At 35.5% G+C, this 27,749-nt stretch overlaps 4 protein-coding genes across 4 annotated transcripts; 1 reads left to right on the top strand and 3 right to left on the bottom strand.

Annotated features, from left to right (window-relative positions):
* Positions 1 to 208: 208 nt before the first annotated feature.
* Positions 209 to 10,826, bottom strand: LOC147289222 (uncharacterized). The gene is made up of 15 exons (XM_086234770.1): positions 10,620 to 10,826; positions 9,995 to 10,460; positions 9,562 to 9,768; positions 9,176 to 9,459; positions 8,963 to 9,074; positions 8,627 to 8,875; positions 7,893 to 8,534; positions 5,490 to 5,509; positions 4,929 to 5,403; positions 4,620 to 4,817; positions 4,166 to 4,467; positions 3,934 to 4,045; positions 3,569 to 3,823; positions 2,849 to 3,423; positions 209 to 846 (listed from the first exon to the last, which is right to left on the bottom strand). Exons 1-15 carry the CDS (start codon positions 10,676 to 10,678, stop codon positions 312 to 314), a joined length of 4,491 nt encoding a protein of 1,496 aa, XP_086090896.1. The 5' UTR covers positions 10,679 to 10,826; the 3' UTR covers positions 209 to 311.
* Positions 10,827 to 12,223: 1,397 nt separating this feature from the next.
* On the bottom strand, positions 12,224 to 16,529 carry LOC147289221 (cyclic nucleotide-gated ion channel 1-like). Its single transcript, XM_086234707.1, has 7 exons — positions 16,306 to 16,529; positions 15,603 to 16,113; positions 15,319 to 15,516; positions 13,785 to 14,104; positions 13,549 to 13,660; positions 13,152 to 13,400; positions 12,224 to 13,045 (listed from the first exon to the last, which is right to left on the bottom strand). The coding sequence occupies exons 1-7, from the start codon at positions 16,344 to 16,346 to the stop codon at positions 12,431 to 12,433; spliced, it is 2,046 nt and encodes a 681-aa protein (XP_086090833.1). The 5' UTR covers positions 16,347 to 16,529; the 3' UTR covers positions 12,224 to 12,430.
* A 3,983-nt stretch (positions 16,530 to 20,512) lies between these two features.
* Positions 20,513 to 24,392, top strand: LOC147289220 (protein ABIL2-like). Its single transcript, XM_086236655.1, has 10 exons — positions 20,513 to 20,892; positions 21,707 to 21,847; positions 22,128 to 22,210; positions 22,317 to 22,467; positions 22,970 to 23,069; positions 23,185 to 23,277; positions 23,374 to 23,416; positions 23,513 to 23,601; positions 23,693 to 23,844; positions 24,026 to 24,392. The coding sequence occupies exons 2-10, from the start codon at positions 21,746 to 21,748 to the stop codon at positions 24,197 to 24,199; spliced, it is 987 nt and encodes a 328-aa protein (XP_086092781.1). The 5' UTR covers positions 20,513 to 20,892; positions 21,707 to 21,745; the 3' UTR covers positions 24,200 to 24,392.
* A 1,145-nt stretch (positions 24,393 to 25,537) lies between these two features.
* Positions 25,538 to 27,464, bottom strand: LOC147289219 (transcription factor). Its single transcript, XM_086237938.1, has 4 exons — positions 27,316 to 27,464; positions 26,235 to 26,307; positions 26,084 to 26,139; positions 25,538 to 25,807 (listed from the first exon to the last, which is right to left on the bottom strand). Exons 1-4 carry the CDS (start codon positions 27,369 to 27,371, stop codon positions 25,693 to 25,695), a joined length of 300 nt encoding a protein of 99 aa, XP_086094064.1. The 5' UTR covers positions 27,372 to 27,464; the 3' UTR covers positions 25,538 to 25,692.
* Positions 27,465 to 27,749: the final 285 nt, after the last annotated feature.

Here is a 27,749-nt window from a genome sequence, read left to right as displayed (position 1 = left end):
GTACAAGGGAAATGCAAGGAGAAGTGACTAGTCAGCACCACTTGTCCCCAAGTTCTAGTTTTGGACTGATGCTGACCAACACCATGTCCACAATTCTCCCTCTACTCTGTTCCTAGCTAATATATATCTTCTTTAGTCCGTTCACACTTCATCTAGAATATGTTAATTCCATGCCTTTACAATGTTTTTTTTTTAATTGGTTGCTCAGTTTAAATTAAGTAATGATGACTCAAAGTCTTGCATATATTTGTGCAGTAGTACACTGTGGCATCATAATTTGGTCATCAACTGACAGGTTGTGTCCTACAGTCCTAGCTAGCTAGTTGCCTTGGTGAAGCAGCAAGGGTACTTCGGGGGGTCCTGGGGGAAGGTACCTGATCCCTGAGGACCCAGCTCACAATCCTTTGAAACTTCCTACTTCCCTCATGATCATGATGACTACTACCCAATTGGGCAGACTTATTATTAATTGTACGCTGCTTCTTAATCTTTGCTTCGTTACGGCGACGAACTTCTCTTGCTATGGAAGCAAGTGCAAACTTCACCAACTGCTCCAACTGAGAAACGCTAAAATGTTGGTTTAGCTGCTGCTTGTCCTTTGTGAAATGCCACCAGAATTTAGTGACCACAGTCTTCAAGTCACTGGCCATGAGGGCAAACACTTCAACCTTGTTTACAGACTTCACATTTCTGGTGGAGGTGGGCATGGGATCCTCAGAAGATGTAAAATTTGATGCCCACTTTAGAACTTCTCCTCCATAGAAATCACGTTTCTCAAGAAGCTTAGAGCCACCTTTCCCGTTTGTTCTGTAAGTCCTTACAATGCCTTGCCTGATGAAAAGCATCCTATCAACTTATCAAGTTTATCCAGCAACTCTCTCCTTCTAAAGGCTAAACTAGTCTCTTGCAGTTACACATGCAAATTTGAATTTGTTTAAAACTTGATAATTTCGATTGCATTTGAGGATTCAATCAAATATCTAGTCTAGGCTTTCATTTTCACACAAATTTGACTGCATTTGCTCACAAATATATGCTATACCACCCACTGCATATATATGTTTATAGCCAATAAGGGGAAATGGTTTTCATTTGGGTCTTGTTTATTTACAATCCATCAACATGACAACATTTATATAAAATTAATCAAAACACAAAAAACACTAGGCTTATGCTAAAATAATGTAAGATGTAGGATTTATGTAAGATTTGGCTGACAAAATTAAGTCAAAGCTCGCTGTCGCAATGAGATTGTGGCTATGGCCCAATGTGATTGAAAACAATATGATTGTGTGTATGTGTTTCTGTACTGGGCTTAAATGGAGGCCAGTTGGGCTGGGCCTTGGGTGTAGTCTATCTAGTCTCCAAGTGCGATAAATTAACTGCAGGGCGTAGTCGCTGGTATACGAGTCTCTGCTTGGGCTGACCACCCTCCTCATCATGAGTTGCCAATTGGGGAAACACTGTATTTGCAGCCTTCTTTGTTCGCTTGCGAAAACTTAGCATTGCTGTTGATATGGTGGAACGAACCATTTCCTCTCTTTTCCCAGAATTTCCGAAATCCCAATACATTTTGCAGTTGGAGGCCACGCTTGACAAGTTCTTGGCCGGCAGAGCAAAGCCTTCTACTTTGGTATGGCATTTCACATTTTCGGTGGAGATTGGAATGTTGCACGGTGAGTTGTTGGGTACGGATGCCCAACCCAGAAGCTTTCGTCTCCGTAAAAATCACCTTTCTCAAGGGTCTTGTGGATCATTGATGATGAAGAACTCGTTACCAATCGTCCTGCACCACCATTACTGGATTCGTTTGGGTCTTGTTTATATACTATCCATCAACATGACAACATTTTTTTTTTTTGGCCAAACAACAACATGACAACATTTAAAATTAATCAAAACACAAAAAACATTATAGGTACGTTTATGCTAAAATAATGCAAGTTGTAGGATTTATGTAAGATTTGGCTGACAAAAGTCAAAGCTCGCTGTCTTACATCACCGTCGTCTGTACTCTGTGGAATCTGCAAGTAGGGCTTGGACTTGGAGAGGCCCGCCTAGTAGGCTATGGCCCAATGAGATTGAAAACAATATGATTGGGCTTTTAAATTTTAAATTACATAATATATTACACAGAATTTTTGCTACCAAGTTGCTAATTTTTAGTAGCGGGTGACAGCTGACAAATCAGAAACTAAAATATAGAACATTGAAATATATTTATGTAGAAAATAATTACAACCAATGTATATCAGTATATGTAATTTTCAAATTGCTATTTGACTCAAACAACATATTGCAAATGCATTTTACAAGCCAATCAAATTCCTTGTTTCCTTTATTGGAGTTTCTAGAAAGAGGCATATCTTATCACTAGCTATACCGAAACCGAAATATTTAACAAGGGAAATAATCTTTTTTTTTTTTTTTTAAATCTTATTTCGGTTTGTAAAATACACTCTAAAATATTTAGAAAACTATGATGATGCAAGCTAGCCCATACATTTCCATTGAATAATTGGGATGGGCTGAAGTACTGGGCTTAAATTAGAAAAAAGGTGGACGGTTGGGCTGTGCCTTAGAGAGGCTGTGCCAAAAGGTGGGTGGATGCTGGGCTTGGATGGGCTACAGCCCGAGTTAGCCAAACCTTTGTTAATCCCTATTTAATTTATTCCAATGCATTATGTTTATAAAACACAAGATGGTTAATCACGTAGCATGGCTTATGTAATTAAAGCAAATTAAACACAAGATATAGTCATATACATAATTACATACTAGAACTAGCTAGTAGCAGCTTGACAAAACAAATCAAACTAGCTAGCTAGTCTATCTTGTATGAAAGTGCGATACATTAAGTGCAGGGCGTAGTCGCTGATATACGACTCTCTGCTTGGGCTGACCACCCTCCTCATCATGAGTAGCCAATTGGGGAAACACTGTATTTGCAGCCTTCTTTGTTTTCTTGCGAAAATTTAGCACCGCTGTTAGAGCCATTTCCTCTCTTTTCTCAGAATTTCCGAAATCCCAATACATTTTGTAGTTGGAGGCCACGCTTGACAAGTCCTTGGCCAGCAGCGCAAAGCCTTCTACTTTGGTATGGCATTTCACATTTTCGGTGGAGATTGGAATGTTGCACAGTGAGTTGTTGGGTACGGATGCCCAACCCAGAAGCTCTTCGTCTCCGTAAAAATCACCTTTCTGAAGGGTCTTGTGGATCATTGATGATGAAGAACTCGTTGCACCACCATGACTTGATTCACGAGTTGTGTAGGTCAATATAGTGCCTTGTGTAATCAAAAGCATGAAATCAAGTGGCTCTCCCGTTCGAATGATGAAGCTATTCTCAGCATACATCACTGGCTTCAGATAGTCGCACATCATTTTCAACACACGCTCTTCCATATTTTCAAGCTTTCGTACCTACATAACATACATAATATATTAATTTGCTTACATTAATTCATCATTTGATGTATCTATATATATATATATATAGAGAGAGAGAGAGAGAGAGAGAGAGAGAGAAAGAGAGAGAGAGAGATCAATGTTGAGAAATATATCCTACTTTCTTTAGCTTTTCCATGCAGAGAAAAAGCTTTAGAGATCTTCTGGTTTGGCACGGAAGAATAGAGAATAGATTCTCCAGATTCGCATCTTTGTTTTCTTTCAATTTTGTTCTTATGTTTTTATAGATTTCTTTCTTCAGCGCATGCTCACCCGAAAGATCATTTCTATCCATCCACAATTGTATGTCTAGCCCTTTCATTTTAATCTTTTGTCGTATCTCCTCTGATTTTGTAGTTGACAACTGCATGAGTGTCTGTTTCACCACAAAAAGATTAATGAAGCTCTATCTATTAGCTACTCTAAGTGACAAAATGATTCAAAAGAAAAATAAGTGCGACTGTGTGAGAGAGATTTATTACCGACCTGCACATTTCCAATTAGATATAAAAACAATAGCAAGCCAATGATAGAAATAAGAATTGCAAAGCAGTTTTCCCACACATAGTCACTTGTTTCCAGATTCGTGCCAAAATTACTGCAAAAAATTAGTTAGGGATCAAGCAATATGATATAGATACTAATTAATCAATGAGGGACATAAGTTATAAATAATTGATGTGATTATATTGTGGACTGTGAATTCATGTATGCAAACCTTAGATTTCTCAAGCCCCACCAGAATGAGTACAAGAACTTCTTGGCAAAATTTATTTCCCCTGTGTTACCAGACTTAATGGATTTAAGAAATATTCCAAAATCAAATGGCACCGTGGCATTGTCTGGAATTTCTAAAGGACACCTCTCATTTATAAATGAGATATTTTCCAAAGTAGTATGGGGATCGTGGCAATAAAAAGTACTCATACATTTTTTAACATCACTTTGCTTTAAACAGGTCCGATACCAGCATGATGTCTCTCGTTGAATAGTAAAAAAGTACCAAAATGCTCCAAGTACCTAAAATATTATAACATATTAATTATCCAGTGATCTAATATTACTTAAATTCTTAGTGAGTCAAACATTCATTGACATAAATATATATTGATCAACCACTACTTAATAAAATAAAGATTAAAATAAATTGACGACGAAAATATGAAACTTACGTGACTGGCAAGGATGTAGAGAAAAAAATTGAATGCACATTTCATCCTTGTTCCAATAGTCCTTCTAAATTCTTTAGAAGAAAGATGGATTCGATAAATTCTTGGCACATATTGGCCGAGAACAAAGACATTTAGAATCTTTCTGTTATTTAAATACCGAGAGCCACCCATTTTGAAGAAAACACGTACTATTAGCACCTGCAGAAAATAAATAATGGGTTAGAAGTCTATTAATCAATTGTAGCGATAGCTTGGAAAGAATTTTAAATTTACACCAAATAAAAATGAAAGTTGAATTTGATTTCTTACTTGTGAGAAGGGAAGAAGAGCGAGAAAGTCAATAAAGATGGGGAGAGATAACCAGGGCATCTTCTGAGCAATTATCTTCTTTATTTGGTTAAACTTGTGAGCTCTTTCCTCATTTGCTCTTGTTTCTACGTCGCAGGCCACAGCTTTTTTGGTCTTATTTGTTGGCACAATTTTGATAGCTTCACGAATTTGATATATGATATTCACTATGAAAGTAATATCGGTGAGTGATCGTAAAAGAAGAGCTGCATTCCTCAACTTTTTGTCCTGCCCAAGACACTTTTTTTCCTCTTTGACGATTGGAATGTAGAAAAACAAAGGATCCATTAAGACTGCAAGAACACATGAAAGTACAAATATCTTATCCCACAATGGAATTTGTGAGGCCCTTTCCCCTTTTTTGGGTGCTGCAGGTCCTCCTCCTACGGTCGCCGATATGGGATTATTGGGCCTTGGATTTTGACTATGTGTTTGGCTGATCATGAAAAATACAAATTCTAAAAATTAATGCAATAAACAAAGGGAAAGAAAAATGGATATTAGGAGGCAGAGAGAACTCACCTTAGTATAACGGGGTCTACCTGATCGTGCAAGTTAATCATAATTTATGACTTAGTTAATTTCAAATCTGGTAGAGACACAGACTACAACACAACGAAAATTCTTCAAATTCGATCTATTTTACAGGATTTTTATTACAAATAAAAGAGTAGTTGTTCAACTTGTTTGTGTTATTAGGCAAGTTCATGACTTCATGGAACCTAGCTATGTAAACAGGCCAGGGCAACGTACAACTTACGACACGCGCGCAGAGTTGACTGACCAACACCTTGTTTCTTTTGGACTGGTACCTACTGACCAGTGACCAAGATCGTCCACAAGTTTTTCTCTACACTGTTCCTGTTATCTTCTTGAATAATATTATAATAGGTTAAGGGGCCTGATGGCTGATGCTATGTGTCTCCTTTGGTGAGTTAAAGTCACTTTAATGAGCTATAGTGACAGTACACCCACTCTTGGCTGCCAATTCCCTATATAATAAGAGTTCCTAAACCCCTTGGCCCAAAAAAAAAAAATTAGAGTTCCTAAACCCCAATAATGTCTGATACTGCTTCTGTCTCTCATGTTTAATCAAGTTTTCAATTTTAATGCTTTGTTGGTGCTACATCTTAATTAAGTTATGGTATACTCATTGTATGAGATTATAATTTACCATCAGTCTCCATTTGGATTATAATAATTTTTAAAAAAGCTTGGCCACATAAAGATACAATTATAAATAAATAAATATATATATACAAATAAAAAAAAAAACTACAAACATGAAATTGATTTCTCATTGTCAGGCTTTCAAAATTTCAACCAAATGGGCCCTATGATTATTTGACAGGCAAAACAATAATCTTTAACAAGGGAAATAAAATAAAATAAAACAAAACTTATTTCGGTTTGTAAAATACAGTCTAAAATATTTACAGAATTGATGATGATGCAAGCTAGCCATTACATTTGCTCAAAAAAATTGGGTTGGGCTGAAGTACTGGGCTTAAATCAGAAAAAGGTGGACGGTTGAACTGGGCCTTAGAGAGGCCCTGCCAAAAGGTGGATGCTGGGCTTGGATGTGGCTTAAGCCGGAGCTAGCCAAATCTTTGTTCATCTCCATTTTCTAAAAAAGTGCATAATACAACTCTCAGCTGCTGAGTTGACCACCCTAATATATTTTACTTAAATTTTTTTTCTATTTTACCTTTTATTACAAAAATAGGACGAAATCACCCAGATCTATTCAGTGGTTATCTACTGAAATATCCACCAATGTTCGGCCAATAAGTGTCGAATAAACACAAATATTTCGGCAGATAACTGTCGAATGTCTTTTTCATTTCCATTTGATGGTTATTTACCGAATAATTCACCAATGTTCAGCAGATGACTATCGAATAACCACAAATATTTCGGTAGATAACTATCGAATGGCCCGACGAACAAAATTGAAATTTTTTATTTTAAGGATAAAATTGAAATTTTGAAATAGGGTGATTAACTCAACAGTTTAGAGTGATCAACTCAGTAGTTTAGGGTGATCGGAATATCACCACTCTTTCTAAAAACAAAGCAACTCACAACATATTTGGAGGCAGAGATTGGAGAGAACTCACCTTAGTTCAATGTGGTCTTCCTGATCGTGCGAGTTAATCATAATTTATGACTTACTTAATTTGAAATCTGGTAGCTAGCTAGAGACACAGAATACAAAACAAGATTCTTCAAATTCGATCTATATTCTACAAATAAATAGTAGTTGTTTGTGTTATTAGGTAAGTTCATGGAATCTATGTAAACAGGGGCAACGTACGCGGAACCTATTAGTCGCAGAGTTGACTGACCAAGATTTACCTTCTATTTTCTTTTGGACTGGTACTGACCAAGATCATGTCCACAAGTTCCTATTATCTTCTTCATTTTCAGCTGAATCTGCAGTTACAATTGCATTTTACAAGGCTATCAAATTTTAGTCTAATTAAAATGATTTATTTATGATCAGGACCCTGTGGGGTGGTCCAAAAACAAAACTATTAGTTAGCATTGAGTCATATATTGATAATTAATGGGTCTTCATTTCTTGTGGCAAGGTAAGTTTTGGTACAAGGGAAATGCCAAGGAGAGGTGACTAGTCAGCACCACTTGTCCCCAAGTTCTAGTTTTGGACTGATGCTGACCAACACCATGTCCACAATTCTCCCTCTACTCTGTTCCTAGCTAATATATATCTTCTTTAGTCCGTTCACACTTCATCTAGAATATGTTAATTCCATGCCTTTACAATGTTTTTTTTTTAATTGGTTGCTCAGTTTAAATTAAGTAATGATGACTCAAAGTCTTGCATATATTTGTGCAGTAGTACACTGTGGCATCATAATTTGGTCATCAACTGACAGGTTGTGTCCTACAGTCCTAGCTAGCTAGTTGCCTTGGTGAAGCAGCAAGGGTACTTCGGGGGGTCCTGGGGGAAGGTACCTGATCCCTGAGGACCCAGCTCACAATCCTTTGAAACTTCCTACTTCCCTCATGATCATGATGACTACTACCCAATTGGGCAGACTTATTATTAATTGTACGCTGCTTCTTAATCTTTGCTTCGTTACGGCGACGAACTTCTCTTGCTATGGAAGCAAGTGCAAACTTCACCAACTGCTCCAACTGAGAAACGCTAAAATGTTGGTTTAGCTGCTGCTTGTCCTTTGTGAAATGCCACCAGAATTTAGTGACCACAGTCTTCAAGTCACTGGCCATGAGAGCAAACACTTCAACCTTGTTTACAGACTTCACATTTCTGGTGGAGGAGGGCATGGGATCCTCAGAAGATGTAAAATTTGATGCCCACTTTAAAACTTCTCCTCCATAGAAATCACGTTTCTCAAGAAGCTTAGAGCCACCTTTCCCGTTTGTTCTGTAAGTCCTTACAATGCCTTGCCTGATGAAAAGCATCCTATCAAGTTTATCCCCCTCTCGCATGATCAAGGTCTCCTCGCTAAAGTTCATTGGCTTCAGATGCACACAGATTGCTTTCAGTAGTTTTTCATCCATGCTTTGAAGCATTGGAACCTGTAGTTAGTAGACAGCTTAGAAACATTGATTAAACAAAAATAAAGCAATTTGTTGATTTAGTTTTGATATACAAAGGAATAATCACTTACTCTCTTGAGCGTAGTCAAACGAAGATAACGCTTGATAAAGTTGCCATGTCCCACAGGAAGAACAGAGAGGATGTTCTCCACCGGAACATCTTTGTTTTGTTCAAGTTTCTGTTGTACAATTTGCATGATCACTTCCTTTAAATACTTGGGGAGCCCTTTTCTTGCTAGCCACAAATCTATCTCTAAATCTTTCGTTTTCATCTTCCGCCTAAGCTTTTCTGATCTCGTTGTTGAAAACTGCAAATATGTCTATATACATGTATATTCGACAACAACACTAACTTCAGTTCATTAAAAATAGTAACCAACCTGCAAATTTCCAAGATGAAAACGAACCTGCAAATTTCCAATGAGATATAAAAATAGTAGCAACCCAATTATAGAAATGAAAACGGCAAAGAGATTTTCCATTGCATAGGTACTAGTTTGGAGGTTTTGACCAAGAGAACTGCAAAAATGAAATGGAGCAATCAGTTATATATATTATTGGTAATTGGTGTAACACTGCTCAGTATATGCTAAGATCAAACCATCAATATAGGTGCAAACCTCAAATTTCGCAGCCCCCACCAGAAGCAAATCAAGAATTTTTTTGGAAAATCTGTTGACCTTAGCATGCCGGACTGAAGGGCATCAGCAAATATACCAAAATTGAAGAGCGTCGTGTTTGGTGGATTTATAGGACATAAATCATTTAGTAATGTGATACTTCTAAATGTATGATCATCACAAGTGAAAGTACTGGGTTCACATCCATTTTCTCTTTCGCAAGCATATTGCCAACAAGCTGTCTCACGTTGGAGAGCAAAAAAGTACCAAAGAGCTCCAAGTACCTAAATGATCAACAAATTAGTTAATAGTTCTGACCATTTCAAAGATTATTAAAAATATTACCAAGTAGTTAAAATAAATGAAGATATAATGTTGAAACTTACATGACTAGCAAGGATGTACAGAAAGAAATTGAAAACACTTTTAACCCATATGCCTGCCTTCCTAGGAATCAAATTGCGCTCATTACACAATAGGAAAATACGAAGAATCCGTGGCACATATTGCAGCAGAACAAGAGAGTTTAAAAACTTCCTTGTTTTCAAAGATCTTGATCCCCTCATTTTCAAAAAGAAAATGAAGATTACTACCTGGAAAAATGGAAAAGGTTTGATCATTAAGCCGATTGTTAAATCTAATTTGTGGTGTGACAAACATAATTGCATCAATTAATATATTGGTCCCGTGATCATTAACGTACTGTAGCCACTATGGAGCAAATGTCTTGTGTTCTTATAGTGAAATTTATATCCAAAAGCAAATAGCCAGAGAGATGGGAAAATTAAACAATTGACACCATATAAAAGCTTCTCTTACCTGTGGAATGGGAAGAATAGCTAAAATGTCAATTAGAATGTACGACCGAAAAATTCGGTTAGCTATTGCCAATACATCCTTAACTGATCTCTTTCCTTTTGAGTGAGCCCCAGAGTTCCCAGATGTCTTAACTATAGGTATGGTAAAAATTTGTAAAACAATGTCCACCATGTAGAATCGATCTGTTAATGATCTCAAGACAAGAACTATTGTCTTCAATTTTTTGTCCAACATAAGGCATTTCATATCCTTGTTAATAATTGGAATGTAAAAGAACAGAGGATCCAGTGAGACAGCAAACACACATGATATTATAAATATCCTATTCCATATTGGAATGAATCGTCCCTGTGGATCAATAATTTTCTTTATTATTGTCGACCATTTTCTTTTTGATCTATTTCCTGCATCTTTTGTGGCAGCTTTCCCTGTTGTAGTCACTGATTGCCAATGTTCTACAACCGATCTGAAGAAGATACAAACCAACAAGCATAAGCATATGCTAGAATGCAGATAATTAAATACTTGGTTTTTAGGTGCAGATATAAGTCCCATTGTTTGATAGAAAAGTCATTTAAAAAGAATAATGAAGAATGAAGGTACATGAAACTTATAAAAAACTAACCTCTCCATTTCCTCTTCCGACTTCTCCACGTCTAAAGCTACATCGTGGTACTGAGCCATAACTCAACTACTGATCTACAGGGTGGAGCTAGCAAAGAGAAACTAAATTTAGAAATGATGATGATGATGCAGCTAGAAAATCCCCTTTCAAACCAAGTTTTACCTTTGTATTATCCACTAGGCCCAAATTTTATATCTGTAAAGTTTCCTTTTAGGAAAGTTGATTCAATTATTGTCAAAAAGTTATGGAAATAAAAGAAAGATGTCGCGTTGGCACATTAATGGCTCTTGTCTCTCATCAAGTCTTCTTCACAAACTTGTTATCACCAAACCTTCTACCGGATGAGAAACGATCAAACTTGATATTTTCAATTGCATTTGACGAGCCAATCAAACTTTTAGTATGAGCTTTTAATTCATTTTCACCCCAGACTAATTAAAAGCCCATACTAAGGGTTTAGGGTTTAGGGTGGCTTTTAATTCATTTTAGTATGGACTTTTAATTCATTAATTTTCACACTTCGACCAAAAATTCATTTTCACACAAATTTGAATGCATTTGTTTCACACATATATTATTATGCCAACCCCCTACATATATATGTTTTAGCCAATAAGGTAATGGATGTCATTTGGGTCTTCTTACTTAACTATCCTTCAACATGACACAACAACTAAATTAATCTAAGCACAAAAAACATTATAGTTTTATATTGAAATAAGGCTTAAACTATGACTCATTTTTTTAAAAAAAAGGCTTAAACTATGATTGGGGTGTCAAATTGCATCCCAAATTAAAAATTGTAGCATATTCCATCAATTTCTTAAGATTTTATCCATGTTTCCATCCAAATACATGTCACGTGCCATGCACATGAGTGTAAAATGGACAATTAATTCATGCCAAAATATGAAGTAAGATGACTATTATACCTAATATAAAAATAAAAGTTGAAAAAAAAAACAATAAAATGGACAATAATGCTATATATTATTTTTTTTTCTTTTCAGTTTTTTATTTTATTTTATGCATAATAGTTATTCACCCAACTTTAGGCATGAATTGTCTATTTACCTTACTCGCATGGTATGTGAAATGTGTTTGGACAGAAATATGGATGCAAAATTGATGAAATGAGCTACATTGGCCAATTTTAAAAGTTTGACGGATAAATTAATCAATTTTTCAGTTTGCGAAACAATTTGACACTCATGTTATAAATGAGAAGGCAAAACAGGTGTTAAGCCTTGAAATCATGTAAGTTGTAAGATTTCACAGACAAAAGTCAAAGTACTCGGTGGAATATGCCAGTACAGAGAGAAGGAGGTGGACTTGGAGAGACTTCCTTAGTAGCCTATGGCCCAATGAAATTGAAAAATACAGGTTTGGGATTTTATCCATTAAGATTCACGATTCTTTGACGCGGAATGGGCCTTCTAATGATAATTTGCAGCTATGCGGGCTGAACTAGAAATGCATGCAGCCCAAGTTTCAAAGAGGCCCATGTTTAACAGTAGATGATGCGGGTTGATTTTAAATCTACTTTGCTTGTGCAACCCAAAGAATCGGAACAATCCATATGAAGGTTAAGTTAGTTGTTCGGGTGGTTTTGAATTGTTGAAATCATAACATCTTTGATGTATTGGATATAAAAATTAACAACAAAATTCTTAAAAAAAAACTTCAAAATAGTACATTGAGTTTGGTGTTTGCTATTTGTCGTGTGAGTTGTCCCACGTGCATGGAAAGAAGGGCAAAATGGGAAATCGATCTTTATGAGAGTTAGCTGATCGATGAAGCTAGCTAGCTGATCACTTGGGTCTAGTCTGCAAGTGCGATAAAGGAACTGCAGGGCGTAGTCGCTGATACACGATTCTCTGCTTCTGATCAGCATGATGAGTAGCCAATTGGGGAAACACTTTTTTATTGGCAGCCTTGTTTTTTCGTTGGCGAAAACATAAGATTGCTTTTGAGATGGTACAAAGGGCCAGCTCTTCTCTTTGCCGCAAATTCCCGAAATCCCAATACATTTTGCATCTGGAGGCCACGCTTGACAAGTCCTTGGCCGACAGAGCAAACCCTTCTACTTTTGTAAGGCATTTCACATTTTCGGTGGAGATTGGGAGGTTTGAAAATGGGTTGTCGGGTACGGATGCCCAACCCAGAAGTTGTTCTTCGCCAAAAGAATCACATTTCTCAAGGCTCTTGTGGATCATTGATGAGGAACTCGTTGCTAATTGTCCTGCACCACCATTACTCGATTCACTAATTGTGTAGGTCCACACAGTGCCTTGTGTAATGAAGAGAATCAAACCAATTGGTTCTCCTGTTCGAACAATGTAGCTATTCTCTGCGTACATCACTGGCTTCAGATAGTCGCAAATCATTTTCAACGCCGGTGCTTTCATATTATGAAGCTTTGGTACCTACATATATCTTTCTGTTTACATTAATTGATCAATTAATATAAATTAAGAACAATATATATATATGTAGCTAAAATATAGGAAGAGATGGAGGTGTACAGCATACTTTTTGTAGTATTTGGAAAAAAAGAAAACGCTTTAGAGATTTTCTGGTTTTCCAGGGAAGAATAGAGAATAGATTCTCCAGGTTCGCATCTTTGTTTTCTTCCAATATGCTCGTTATGTTATCAATGATTTCTTGCTTCAGCTCATCAGGAAGAGCATTTCTCTTCATCCACACGTCTATGTCTAGCTTTTTCATTTGAATCTTTTGTCTTATCTCCTCTGATTTTGTAGTTCCCAACTGCATAAGTGTCTATTTCACCACAAAAAAGATTGATCACTAAGCTCCTCAATTAATCCTAGCTAGCTACAAGTCTACAAGCTAGGTGAGTGAAGTTGAGAGAAAATGACTGAAAAGAAAAACAAGTGAGAGATCGAGATATTTATTAGTTATTACCAACCTGCACGTTTCCGATTAGATATAAAAATAGTAGCAAGCCAACGATAGAAATAAGAATTGCAAAGCAATTCTCCCACACATAGTCACTTGTTTCGAGACTCGTGCCAAAATTACTGCAAAAATTTAGTTAGGTGTCAAACAGTATGCTATAGATACGAATCAATGGCCGGCCAAAGTTATAAATAATTGATGCATGCGTGTACTTATAGTGTGGACCGTGAATACATGTAAGCAAACCTTAGATTTCGCAAGCCCCACCAGAATGAGTAAAAGAACTTCTTTGCAAAATTTATTTGCCCTGTGTTACCAGTCTTGAGGGAATCCAGAAAAATTCCAAAATCAAACGGCGCCTCCTCCGTGGAATTGTCTGGAATCTCTATAGGACACCACCTATCTATGAATGGGACATTTTTTGTAGTACTGTGATCATTACAGTAAAAAGTACTCATACTTTCTGTAATATTAAAATATTCAACATTACTATGGTTTGAATAAGCTCGATGCCAGCATGATGTCTCTCGTTGAATAGAAAAAAAATACCAAAAAGCTCCGAGTACCTATAATATAGTAAAGTAATTATTCAATAATTAAAGAATCAATGATCAGTTTGTAAATTCACCAAGAATGATGTTGAAAATGTGGAGGTACCTTACTCTGTTTTTGTTAAAACAATATTGAAATGTTGTTGTTTGTAACTAGGGCTGTCCTTTGGTTTGGTTTTTACCGAATTGACCGACTACCGACTGAATTTTTTTGGTTTGGTATACCGATTTTCACAATTCGAAAATCAGAAATCCGAAACCGAAAATATCCGAAAAAAGTTGGTAAATCGACCGATTACCGAAAATTATTACCAAAAGAAATCGAATCGATTATTACCGAAAAAATCAAAATATATACCGAAAAAATTGAAACAATTACCGAAATTTAGTTATATATGCTTATATAATACTATTATGTTAATGGTACAATAAATATTAAACTACTAATATCTTGAACAATTATAAAAAAATATAATTGTATAATGTTATCATATTAATATTATTAAAAGTGTGAGTTAAGATATAGAGTCATTCTCTAATAAAGTAAATGTTATTATTTTTAGGAAAATAAAAACTCATATTTAGGTAAGTAATGCATATATATATATATATATACACTCATATTTATCGGTATATATACATACCAAATTAATAGGATATGTACTAATACATATTATTAAACTAATTATACTAGTATATATTATTACTAGGGTAAAATACTAGTATTGTACTAAACTACCAATACTATTCGTGCAAATATATATTCATCAAACATTATATTTTATGCATCATATTTGATTAAATTTTAATTTATATTGGTATATAATAATTAGTATTATTATAATTAAACTAAAAATGAACCAAAGATATACCGAAGTAAACTGAAAATGAACTGAAGATATACCGAAGTAAACAAAAAATGAACCGAAGTAAATCGAAAATGAACCGAAAATATCCAATACCAAAATTATCGAAATCGAACCGAAAACTGAAATTTACCAAAAATTACCGAACCAAAAAATACCGAAACAAAAAAAATACCGAAATCGAAAAATACCGAATTTTTTTGTTTTGGTTTGGTAAATCCCAATACCGATCCGAACTGACCGATGGGGGCTCTATTTGTAACAGTACCCTTTTGGGTAGATATTGTAAAATTAAATTCTTAGTAACCATTACTTACTAAAATAAAGATTAAAGAAAATTGATAATGGAGATATGAAACTTACATGGCTAGCAAGGATGTATAGAAAAAAATTGAATGCACCTTTAACCCAAATTCCAGTAGTCTTTGTAAATTCTTTAGAAGAAAGGTGGATTCGATAAATTCTTGGCACATATTGACCGAGAAGCAAGACATTTAGAATCTTTCTCTTACTTAAATAGCAAGAGGCTTCCAGTTGGAAGAAAACACATACTATTAGGACCTGGAGAAAATAAATAATGGGTTAGAAGTAAATAATGAATTACCATATAATACCAAAAAATAAATAAATTGAATTTGAGGTCTTACTTGTGGGATGGGAAGAAGAGCGAGAAAGTCAATAAAGATGGGGAGAGATAACCAAGGCATGTGCTGAGCAATTTTCTTGTTTCTTTGGTTAAACTTGCGACCTATTTCCTTAACAAATTGAATGAACTCTCCTCCTTTGGATTCAGACTTCGATGTTGCTCCTGTTTCTACGTCGGAGGCCACAGTTTTTTTGGTATTTGCTCCTTTAATAGCTTCACGAATTTGAAATATTATATTCACTAGGTAAGTGATATCGGTGAGCAATCGCAAAACAAGAGATGCAATCCTCATATTTTTGTCCTTTCCAAGGCACTTCTTGTCCTCCTTGATGATTGGAATGTAAAAGAAGAGAGGATCCATTAAGACTGCAATTACACATGAAAGCACAAATATCTTATCCCACGATGAAAATTTTGAGGACTTTTTCCCTTTTTTGGGTGCTGAAGCTCCTCCTCCTCCACGTGGACTCCATATGGGAAACTTGGGCCTTAGGTATTGACCTGGTGTAAGGCTGATCATAAAAACATAAATAAAAAAATAAATAAAAAACTAATGCAATCAGAAAGGAAAGAGAAAAACGAATATTTGGAGCCTGAGACCGAGAGAATGAACTTATCAGAGTAGTCTTCAGACAGCCGAGAGCAGAGAATATGATCACATCAAAAAAAGTAAAAACAAGATTCAAAATAATTAAGAAACTAACCTTAGTTCTATGTGGTCTTCCTGATCGTGCGAGAACATCATAATTTATGACTTACTTAAATAAAAACTAACAATGAAGCCCAAATGGTGCTGTTAGCTAGAGACACACACTACTGCTGCAGTACGTACGTACGTAGATCGAATTTGAAGGTGTTGTTGCAATACTACTTGCCACTGCCAAGATTATGTCGACATGCAAATCTCGCTGTACTCGATCTGTTCCTAAATATCTTCTTTATTTTCAGCTAACTCTGCAGTTACAATTGCATTTTATAGGCTATCAAATTTTAGTCTAATTTTATTTAATTATTTATAATCAGGATCCTATGGGCTGGTCCAAAACCACAATTGTTAATTAATTAGCATATATTAAGTCATTGACGTACAATTGATGGGTCGTCTAGATCGTTTGCTCTCAAGTTGATCGAGTTTTATTATAAGCTTATTGTCAACATCGCTTCACTTGTCCCCAAGTTCTAGTTTTTTTCTTCTTCTTTTTTGCCCTTTTCGCTTGGCCAAATCCAGCTAAGGCCATAATTACATGCATGTTAGCAAGGCCACTTGCCAGAAAGTGACTGCTCCTATTGGTATCAAGTCACCTCAACCACCTCAACCGCCAGCTAAAATCATAAATAAAACACAAGCAAATACGTAACCAAATAGGATTTAAAAAATCGACCCAAAAAAAAAAGGATTTAAGGAAGAAAAATATCAAGCATAAGTTGCAGCTCCAGTTAACATCTTAAAATTGACGACTGGGAAGAATATATTAAACCTCACGTGGGACATCACTCATATGCAATAATTGGTATTTGATTAAAACTTCATCGTTTTAATTGCATTGCAAGCCAATCAAACTTCTAGCTCTAGACTTTCATTTTTAATCAGCTTTAAAAAAAAATTAGCACATAGTCTTCTTTTGAATTGGTTAAGCTTAATTCATTCACTCACACAGTAGTAGTCACACATACCACCCAGTGACTGGTGATCGAGCCAATTTGAGCGTATTTATGATACGATGATCCTGAAGGACTGATCTACAGGTATGAAGATGCAGGTAGCTGATCTAGCAAAGAGAAATCAAATTCGCAAATGATGATGATAAAATGCGGGTAGCTTGCAAATTATCCCCTTTCAACCAAAATTGAGACACAACTGGATCAATTCAAGTTCTACACTTCTACCTATATATATATATATTATCCAGTAGGTTCACATTTTATATATGTTATTAGGTTTCATTAGGCAAGTTGATTCAATTATTAAAAAAAGATTATGGAAAACAAAAGAGGTAGCATTGACAATGGGTACTCTTCTCTCTCCCCAAGTAATTTTCTAATAAATTTGTTATTACCGACTATTGGAAGAAACGTATATAGATTGTTATCACCACCTTAGCTAGCTTAGGGGTAGGGTTGTGATTAACCATGCACTTTCATACTCTTTCTGTCAGCTGTAGTTCCTTAATTTAAGGCTACAGCCTGTTCTCTTGTAATTAGTTCCAAGACCTAAATTTAAGACTTCTACTTAGGAGAGATTAGTGGTGATGAACTCTGTAGATTGTCCATTAGTTTTTAGCCAGTTAGGATGGTTCTTAGTTAGTGTCGTTTCCTCATATATAACTCTGCTTCATGTACAATGTTTACCATGATGAAATACACATTATCAAATTCAACACCGACCATTACAAATTTAGTAGTTTATTGTCAACCTACTAACCTAGCAACTCTTTCCTTCTAGAGGTCGGGTGAGAAATTTTAAGCATATGTCTCCTGTAACACTTGAAAATTTGTATTGTATTAAAACCTGATAATTTCGATTATGGCATTTGAGGACTCTATTAAACTACTAGTATAGCTAGGATTTTTCAGTTATATTTAAAGGAATCAAACTTTGTACCTATCTAGCTTAATCCATTCATTCCCACTACCCCAACAACTCCCCAAAGGGTAACTTTTAACTTTTAGTCTAGGCTTTCACTTTCATACAAATTTGATTGCATTTTTTGACACATATATACCACCACCCCCTAAATATATATATATATATAAATATATACACAAGTTGAGTAGTACTAGAGGCAACATGTATTATACCAATTTTATAATCTCAAATAATGAGGCATTTATTTATTTATGAGCTCACTTTAAATTTTTAAAGTGTGGGAACCACACAAGTGGGTCCCACTTTTATTAAAGGGGTGGTATACAATGGTGGTTACTTAAGATAATCTCAATAGCATTATGTAAGATTTCGGTGATAAAAAGTCAAAATTCATTGTCATTTGTGGAATCTATGTTTCGGCTTGGACTTGGAGAAACTCCTCTAGTACGCTATGGCCCAATGAAAGTGAAAACTATGGGTTTGAGTTTTTATCCATTAAGATTTGCGATTCTGACATGCCGGATGGGGCTTCTAATGAATAATGATACGTCTATGTGGGCTGAACTAGAAACGCATGAAGCCCAAGTATAAAAGAGGCAAAGGCTAGCTGCGGAGAGAGTCACTCGGGTAGGCGCGTGTGCAGCGCAGGTAGCTGTGTCCGCAGGAGTACTAGAATGAAAGCAATGATTCGTCGACACACAGTGGACTGGAAAAGAGGCAATCAAATCATGTGACCCACCCAACCCAATTGCCACCAATCACGCCACTGATTACTACTATAACATCCAATCAAATATTTTTAATTAATAATTATTTATTTATAACCAGCTAAAATTGCGGATTCATAAAGCTAATGAGACTATAAAGTGTTGAACTCCAAAACTCAAAAAAGTTGTCTCCTCGAAAAAGAAAAGTATTAACAGAATCATGGGATCCAATGATTTTTCGTTGCTCAATGTCATTCATTTTTTTCGATCTTCCTTCTTCATCAACCTTTTTATTTACTATTTTTATTTATTAATATATTTTTATGATTAAATTATTCATGTTTAGATTATTCTTTAAAGACCATATATATATATAAAAAATTAATTAAATCATTAATCAATTATATAATTATTATTAAATAAACAAACGGTAAATTAAACTATCGTTTATTTATTTGATCACATTTGGTTAATTTTTTACATAAATTCTTTATAGAATAATCTAAAAAACAAATAATTTTGATTATGAAAATATATTACGAAAAGAGAATAATAAAAGAAAATATCGGTGAAGAAAATAAATTAAAGAAGGTCAATAGCAGTCTCTCTTTTTCATTTTATAACAAGTAAACTACATGCTTTGTTGGGTTGTACGGGTCCATGATTTTGAAGTATGAACCGTCCATCAAGATGCTGATGAATTGTGATTTGTGAGTGAGGGCGAGGTGGTATATACAGTGGGTGATGGATAATGAAAATTGTGTGGAGTTGCAATGAAGTTATGTTATGATGGGGTCTCCTTCCCTTGCTCCTAAGTTTGTTTAAATAGTGTTAGATTGCACGTTCAATTCAGGTATGAGTGCCTCCAAGGTCACGTCTTCACACTTGAGGCTTATTAAGTACATGTACTGCCCACTCATCTACCAAGTGGAGTATGGAAGCATGTCATGTGGTTTTCAATCAACCCACATCTTCATCTTTAAAAAGATCAAACACTCCCAACCAAGTTCCCAAATCTGATAAATTCGGTCATTCATATGGAAGATTGAGATCAAATCTATCACTTTGTTGGTAATATAGGTGGATTTTGATGGAAAGATTCTTCCTTCTGGCTTCTTGTAGCTAAGACACACACTTCAGTTTTGATAGTGTTTGGCAGAGTTTTAGAGTTGGTTCCATTATTCTTATAAATTCAATCAAGTCTACACACATCTAGTGAGATGAAGTTCTTATACCAATTCACTACTTTTACTACTTAATACTAGTGCCCCTAGAGATGGAGACACTCATTAAGATCAGAGTTGTTTTTTATTAACCCCCAGAAAAAGTGGAACCCATCCCACCCAAAAAATACAACCACCAATCAGTCCTTAATATCAACCCACCACCACTACAGGCAGCATGTGGGACAGTGGGAGAGACCCAACAAAGAGCTGAACAAGAACCGGAACAAACAACGTTGCAATTTTCAATTTTGGGCTAGTGAGAGAGGTGGTGGGACCCACTAAGTGGCTAATGATGAGAGAGAACTTGGGCTTTTTCACTGACCAGTTTTTGCTACCAAAAGGTGAGAGGTGAAACTTTTGATTTACCAAAAAAAAAAGGTGGAGACTTTTGCTCTCTATTTAGAAATCAAAGTGCCTCAGATTCCCTGGCTCCCTGCCCACAAAGACGTGCTCGTCTTGATGGATATGTCCCTCCATGCGCTCCTTCTCTCTCCCAAACTATAGTGTATAGGCAGATATTAGCGTTGTCGTTTTCTTTGGTTTAGTCAAAACTTATACCAAATTATATTGGTCACTTTCAACGAGTGGCCTATTTATGTCCTGCTTGCTTTGCTCTTCTTCACTGTTTAGGTTTCACATACTCCCCAACTTCAAATTCGGACCTGGGTTACTGGGGTTTGGCCTTCTGGGTACTGCTTTCAGCTCCAGCACAACATTCACCAAGACAACAACTTTCAACTGAGCTAATGCAACTGCTTTGGGTTGGTTCAGGTGAGCTTGTATTTCAAAACCCAACCGCTATAATGCTTTGTAATTGTTTGTCACTTCCAGAACTACCTCTTGGAGCAAATAAAGAAGAGACTGGGTGATGAAATTTTACAGATTTTTTATGTTTTTTAGGATTGGCTTGTCACTATCTTTGTGTAATTTCCTTTTTCTTTTTTCTTTTCCCAGAATTACCTCTCTGAAAAAAAAAGGAGAGGGTACTGAAATTTTACAGCTTTTAATGTTAGTAAAATTCAGACAAAATGAGCTTTTAGTGTTTTCAAGTGTTTATTAGAATATTGTTGTGTTAATTTCCTGTCTGGAATGGTTGGCAGTCTTGGAGAAATGAGGCAAAGCCTTACCTTTATACTGTTCATTTTCTTATTCCTATATATTGTTTATATCTGGCACGGCTATAGTCCAATTAAACTACTAGTTTCAGGTATTTTATTAGTTGTTAAAGGAGGAGAGGCTCCTCTCTTTCTGTCACAGACACAAACTTGGTATTGTTATTTAAATTTAAAATTTTTAGAGTTCAAATGGGGTTGGTGCATAACTTCTCTCTCTTTCTCTCTCTTTCTCTCTCTCTCAGACACACACGGTTTTGTCTTCTTTTCTTTTCTTTTTTTTTTTTTCTTTGGAAGGATGTGATTTTCTCTAAATTTGTCAGGTTAGTTTATGGGTTTTGGATAATGAGTTTTGAGAGTTACAAGCAACACTGGCGGTATTCATGTTTAGTACTGTACTTTGATATGTTCTTGCTGTTGTCCCATCCCCCTACTTTGCCTGGACTTTAAATTTTTATCTTCATCGTTTGCAGCATAAGGAAATCTGAGTTCACCTCCTTAGTTTACGCTTCATGGGAATGATGACTACATCTACAATGCCCATCCCTCGAGTAGCTTCTAATTTTGATGAGGTTTCTATGCATCAAAGCTTGCTCTTCTCTGATAGTCTCAAGGTACTCCTTTTCTGCTCAAATATTATATTACTTGGGTTCTTAGTTCTGCAAGTTAGGTGAAATCCATATGGCCTTTTATATCTTCGTTAAAAATCATTTCTTTGCCTTTTTGTATTCCTCGGTCAAAAGTATCAGAATTCTGAGTGCATTTATTTAGTCTGTTAGACAACTTGGTTTGTAATAGTGTTCATATCTCTTACCAGAGTTTTATAATTTTGTTAGTCAGGGCCTCTCAACTGAAGTTTTGTGATTTGCTTTGTGCATTGCATTACTTTTTCAGGATTTGAAGAATTTGAGAACACAATTATACTCAGCAGCAGAGTACTTTGAACTATCTTACACAAATGATGACCAGAAACATATGTGAGTTATTATGATTCATGACAGCTGGGGTTTTCCAATATAATTTCTTTTCTATTCTTATTATTCAGAAAAAAAAAATAAAAATTAATATCCTCTTATTATGCAGAGTGGTGGAAACATTGAAAGATTATGCCATTAAAGCTCTGGTGAATACGGTGGACCATTTGGGTTCTGTGACTTATAAGGTTAATGATCTCTTGGATGAAAAAGTGGATGAAGTTTCTGGAACAGAATTTCGGGTATCTTGCATTGAACAGGTAAGGTCAAGCTGTTAAAGTAAGGAAATTGTCAATCATGAGGGAGACAATTCTGAATCAGGCCTTCTAACTATATAAAGAAATCTTGAACAAGCTTCTATGATGTGTGTTGCTACTTAAAAGATCACTGAAAAATGACTTTGTTTGGGCTGTGTTAAAAGATAATCAGCTTCCCATGCATATACAGAAAGATCTTGTAGATTGGCTCTCATATTATACCTGCTTTAACTGTTGGTCTGGTGGAAAGGCAACTTCTACTATTGGTTCAAAGCTCATTCTTAAAAGATTTTGCATGATAATCGTCAGTTAGGAAGACAAAAATTTTCCAGATCACATTTCTAATAATTGTTTGGTGGGGATTGACTGCCTAATTCACTTGACATCATTGTGATAATTGCAGCATACTCAACTCCATTAATTTCTATCTATGTTCTTCACTCATGAGAAACCAATACTTTTAGAGGTGCTGACATTTTTCTCTTCTTTTTATTTTTTATTTTAGAGGCTAAAGACCTGCCAAGAATATATTGATCATGAGGGTCTTTCCCAACAGTCATCAGTCATAGATACTCCTAAATACCACAAGCGGTACATCTTGCCAGGTAAATACTTCATTGTCCGCTCATTTTATTTTTTGATACTTTTAACACACTCCATTTTGTAATTTTTTGGAGATAAAGGTGAATACAAATTCTTATGACTCAAATGCATGTTCAGTTGGTGAGACCATGCGTGGAACCAACAAAACTAAATCGAAATACCAAGGATGCAATCTAGATGATGAAGATGAATGGCATCAATTTCGTAATGGTAGCATGCTTTATCTCCCATTTTGTTTCCCTGCATATAACTAAGCAAGATTTTAACGTAGCTTGGTTCTTGTTGTAATCTGCTTGGATTCCTAAGCTGTTCGTGCTACGATTAGAGAAACCCCATCATCCACAATCAGGTAAATATCAATGTGGTATCTCATCTTGAATCAAGTTGGTAACCCAGGTTACTGTCTTATAAGGATCATGATAATTTTTACTCATATTGTGTGCAGTAAAGGGCGTTCTCCATCTCCTTCTCCACAAGCTTCCCAACGACCTGGAGTTTTTTCTTTTACATCTACTATGCCCAAAAAAGAATTAGGTGTGTATGCATCTCTGACATTGTGATATTGGCACCTTTATAGTGAAATGGCTATTGATAATCTGATTATGTTGATGTACTATCAAATCAGAGAAGCGAACAGTTTCACCTCATCGATTTCCACTTTTACGGTCTGGATCTCTTGCAAGTAGGCCAACGACCCCAAACAAAAGTCAGTCAACTACCCCAAACTCAAGTAGGCCGACCACTCCAAATCCTTCTAATTCTAATGCGAGACGACGGGTGAGTGATTATTTTTACCCAACTTTTACTTTTATACAACACAATGAGGAATGATTTCTTCGAAATTGCTAACCACGTTGTCTTTTGAAGTTCATTGGATTTTTTTTTACTAGTTCATGTACTTGTTACCCTCCCCTTGTATTGTGATACTTGTGAACTGAAATGTTTATGTACACACCAGTACCCTTCAGAGCCTCGGAAATCAGCTTCAATGCGATTACATGCTGAAAGGGAAAATAATGGCAGAGAGGTTGAACAATACCCCAGCAAAAGTAAACGCCTCCTCAAGGCATTGCTTAGCCGGCGCAAGTCAAAGAAAGATGACATGTTATACACTTACTTGGACGAATACTGAGAATGGACAGTGGAAGCAGGAAGCAGGAAGCAGGAAATGACTGCATAATTTTGCTTTCAGCTTTAGCCTTTACCCTTTGTTTGATACACATGTTTACCTTTGCTTATCCTAAAGCATTGTATGTTTTAAAATTTTATGAACATCATTATATCAATTATTATATAGCAGTTTCAGAAGTTTGCTGGGAACTGTATTTTTAGCGTCAATTGATTCAAGAGATAATTAGGCTTAAGTCCTTTAGAAAAATAATTTTTAGATGGAGATGGGGGTGTTTTAAAATTTATAAGAATTTTTTTTTAATTCATAATAATTTATAAAAAAATCATTTTAATTCATAATAAAGTCTTTTTAATTTATAAAAAAATTCTTTTAATTCATAATAAAGTTCTTTTTCGATTTGAAGGGTATTTTCTCTTTTAGGGTATAGAGTGGATTTTGTAAAAATTGTATGTTAGGTTTTAACTTTAAGATTTTGGGCAGAACCTAAAATTTTGAAGTTAAAAACTAACATAAGGCCGTCAAAGAAGAAAAATAAAATGATTTAATTAAAAATTTTAAATTACTACCGGTCTTAGTCTAAAAAAGGCTCATAAAATAGATTGAATTTTAAATCACTCTTGATTCAATTGGTAGGCAAGAGATTGGCTGCAACAGATTAGGGAGTGGGATGCTTTTTTTTTTTTAATTGGTAAAACGGAAGAGAGATGCTTTTCTTAACCATGACGTTGGTTGGGATAAAATACCATGCGTTTGTATTTTGTAGGCACTTCTTTTTTTTAATCAACTGTTTAGCAGCTACTTTAAGGGGGTGTTCCCAACTTAGATTTCATTGGATTTTAAAAGTCCAATGATATCTAGGTGTCCTCAATTTAGATTTTAATGGATTCCAATGAACTTTATGTGTCCCCAACTCAGATTTTAATGGATTCTAATGAAATCCCAACTCAGATTTTAATGGATTCCAATGAAATCCAGGTGTCCTCAAAAAGTCATGGATTTCATTAAGTGAAAGATTTTAATGGATTTGGATGGATTTAGTTGGATTTGAATACATTTTTTACACATAACAAATTCCATAAGAATTCCACCCAATTTCCATAAGAATTCCACCCAATTTCTTTGGATTTTGATAGATTCTATGGATTTTAAAATCCATTAAACTCCTTTAAAATCTGAGTTGGGGACACCCTCCTAAATTTCCTAATCTGGAGAGAGAGAGAGAGAGAGAGAGAGAGAGAGAGAGAGAGAGAGAGAGAGTTGTAATCAATGATAGACCTGTTTAACAAAATCCCATTTGAACGCTCTGCTGAGGACACCACTGATCATAAGCAGCAAAACGACAACTAAATGGGCATCTTATAGGTCAGAGGATAACTAATCAAACTACAAACCATGCTTTAAAAAGTCCCACAAACACCAACTTCTGAATAATTGTGTTACAGCTCAATTCATGGAAAAACTAGCAAAGCTAATTGGTCAAACAGATGTAGGTGTCACAATTCCATTCCTTTTCCAAATTCTTCAATTGTTTTTGTGGCTAGTGTCAGCACGTCTACAAAAGCACTATATGATGCCCGAAGAAATCTGGCCTCAACAGCCTCAAAGTGCCTGTGTACATAAAGAGTAAAAACAACCAGACGTTAGACGTTCAGCAGAAAAAAAATTTTAGTAGACTTACTGGATTTAGCCCATAACTTAATTAAATGATACATTTTGGTATCCTTATATTATATTGCGTAAATAAATATTACAATAGTTTGATTGTTAAAAGATAATATTATTCATCCCCAAATATCATTGTTCTTGTATCAGAATCATTATTATAAAAATCAATCTTCAAAGAAAGTTCGAGCAACTAATTTTCATAGAAAAAAAAATGCTTACACTGAAAGCCTTCCATCAGAAACTGACATCTGCCTTTTCACTTTGTCCGGCTGCAACTGCAATTATAAACGAAATCAGAAAAAAAAAAAAAAAAAAAAAAAAAACCACTATGAAACTGAGCAAGACATAGCTTGAGCATATGAAGCATCACCTCCTTATCAACAGCTAATGCTGCATAGACAATAGAAGCACATTCCTCAGATTCATAATCTACCTCCAAGTCACTGCAGACAGAATTTCATTTTAAAATGACAATTCTCCTTTGCAGATTAAAGAATTCTCAAAGGCAGAGAGGTGGTAAATAATGAAAGTTGAAGAAGGGTCTACTCTAAACCAATGAAACAGCCCTTGGAAACCTTTTACCATTTAACCCAATTATACATACTCGTTGTAGTCCTTGATACATACCTGGTAGCAAAACAGGCTCCTACAAGGCTGTACATTTCTTTGAAATTTTTCAAACTACAGTTTCCCCATGAAAGGTTTATTCTCTAAATATCTAGAGAATCCCAGAATTCTCATCCAATTGGCTTCAAAATACCAAATTCACCTCATATATCTTGATCCACCTACCTAAATCAGGAGCTCTAAAACTACTCCCTAACAACACTGAAAACCCCACCAGCTCCTATGAATCCCCAAATTAGCTCCAAATCAAAAATAAGAAAATATAAAATTAAAGTGATGTTTTGAGCTTTATATAGTAGCAGTTCCACTTTTCCAAGAAATTTAAGATGTCTTATCATATTTTGAATAATGCATTTCATGCTGCGCATATTGTAATATTGTATTGAACGGCATGAGTTCAATATAACATGCATAACGAAAATAGGGAGTAAAAAATAATAGAGAAACTCAATGGAAGGAATGGGCCTTAAGGCAAGCATGTAACCTACAAGCTAAATGAGAGACTAGACGCTGAGATTCATCCAAACAGAATCGAAAGAAAGCAAATTTATGAGAGAATATATGAAGCTTAAGCTACATCACCGTAACTTTTTTTTTTTTAAATATACGTAATACGAACAAATTGAAGCAAACCCATATCGGAATATCAACCAAAAATATTTAATCTTTGGTCCATGTGCGTTTGAAAGAGAAAACTAATCGAAACTCAGAAAAAAACCCAGTTGAACTGTTGACTTATATTACAAAAGCAAAGGGACACCAAAAGACAGAATCAGAACGAAAATACATATCGGAATTAAATAGAGGAAAGGAGAGAATATAACCAGCTAAATTCCCACTGGGTTTGGCCATCTGCCTTATCAGGAGCTACAGCAGCCATAGTCCTTCGAAGCTGAGACAGAGTTTGAAAGCGAAGAGCAAACCGTTTATGGGTTTATGGGGTTCGAGATGAACAAAACGCTCCGTATCGAGGTTGAGGAAAATAAATAAAAAATGATGGATGGTATTCGTCACGTGACTTGTTGGTGCTTTAAAGTAATATCAAGAGAGCTGTTATTTGCACATCTCTTTTAACCTTTTTTCGCCAACACAGCCTTGTATTGCTCTCATAAATAATTTTCACTTGCACCCTTTTTTTTTGTCTGAGTTGGTCGGTGAGGGAAGGGGAGGGAGTTGGGTGGGGTGAAGGGGTGTGTTATTGTCTGAGTGAGTTGGGTAATGAGGTGTACTGTGGTGAGAAAGAGGTGTGTGTTTTTAT

This window comes from Dryas octopetala, chromosome 3 (genome assembly GCF_963921425.1).
Source record: "Dryas octopetala chromosome 3, drDryOcto1.1, whole genome shotgun sequence".
NCBI lineage: Eukaryota > Viridiplantae > Streptophyta > Magnoliopsida > Rosales > Rosaceae > Dryas > Dryas octopetala.
Note: the sequence above shows the minus strand (reverse complement) of the source record. Positions and strands in the feature narration are given on the sequence as shown.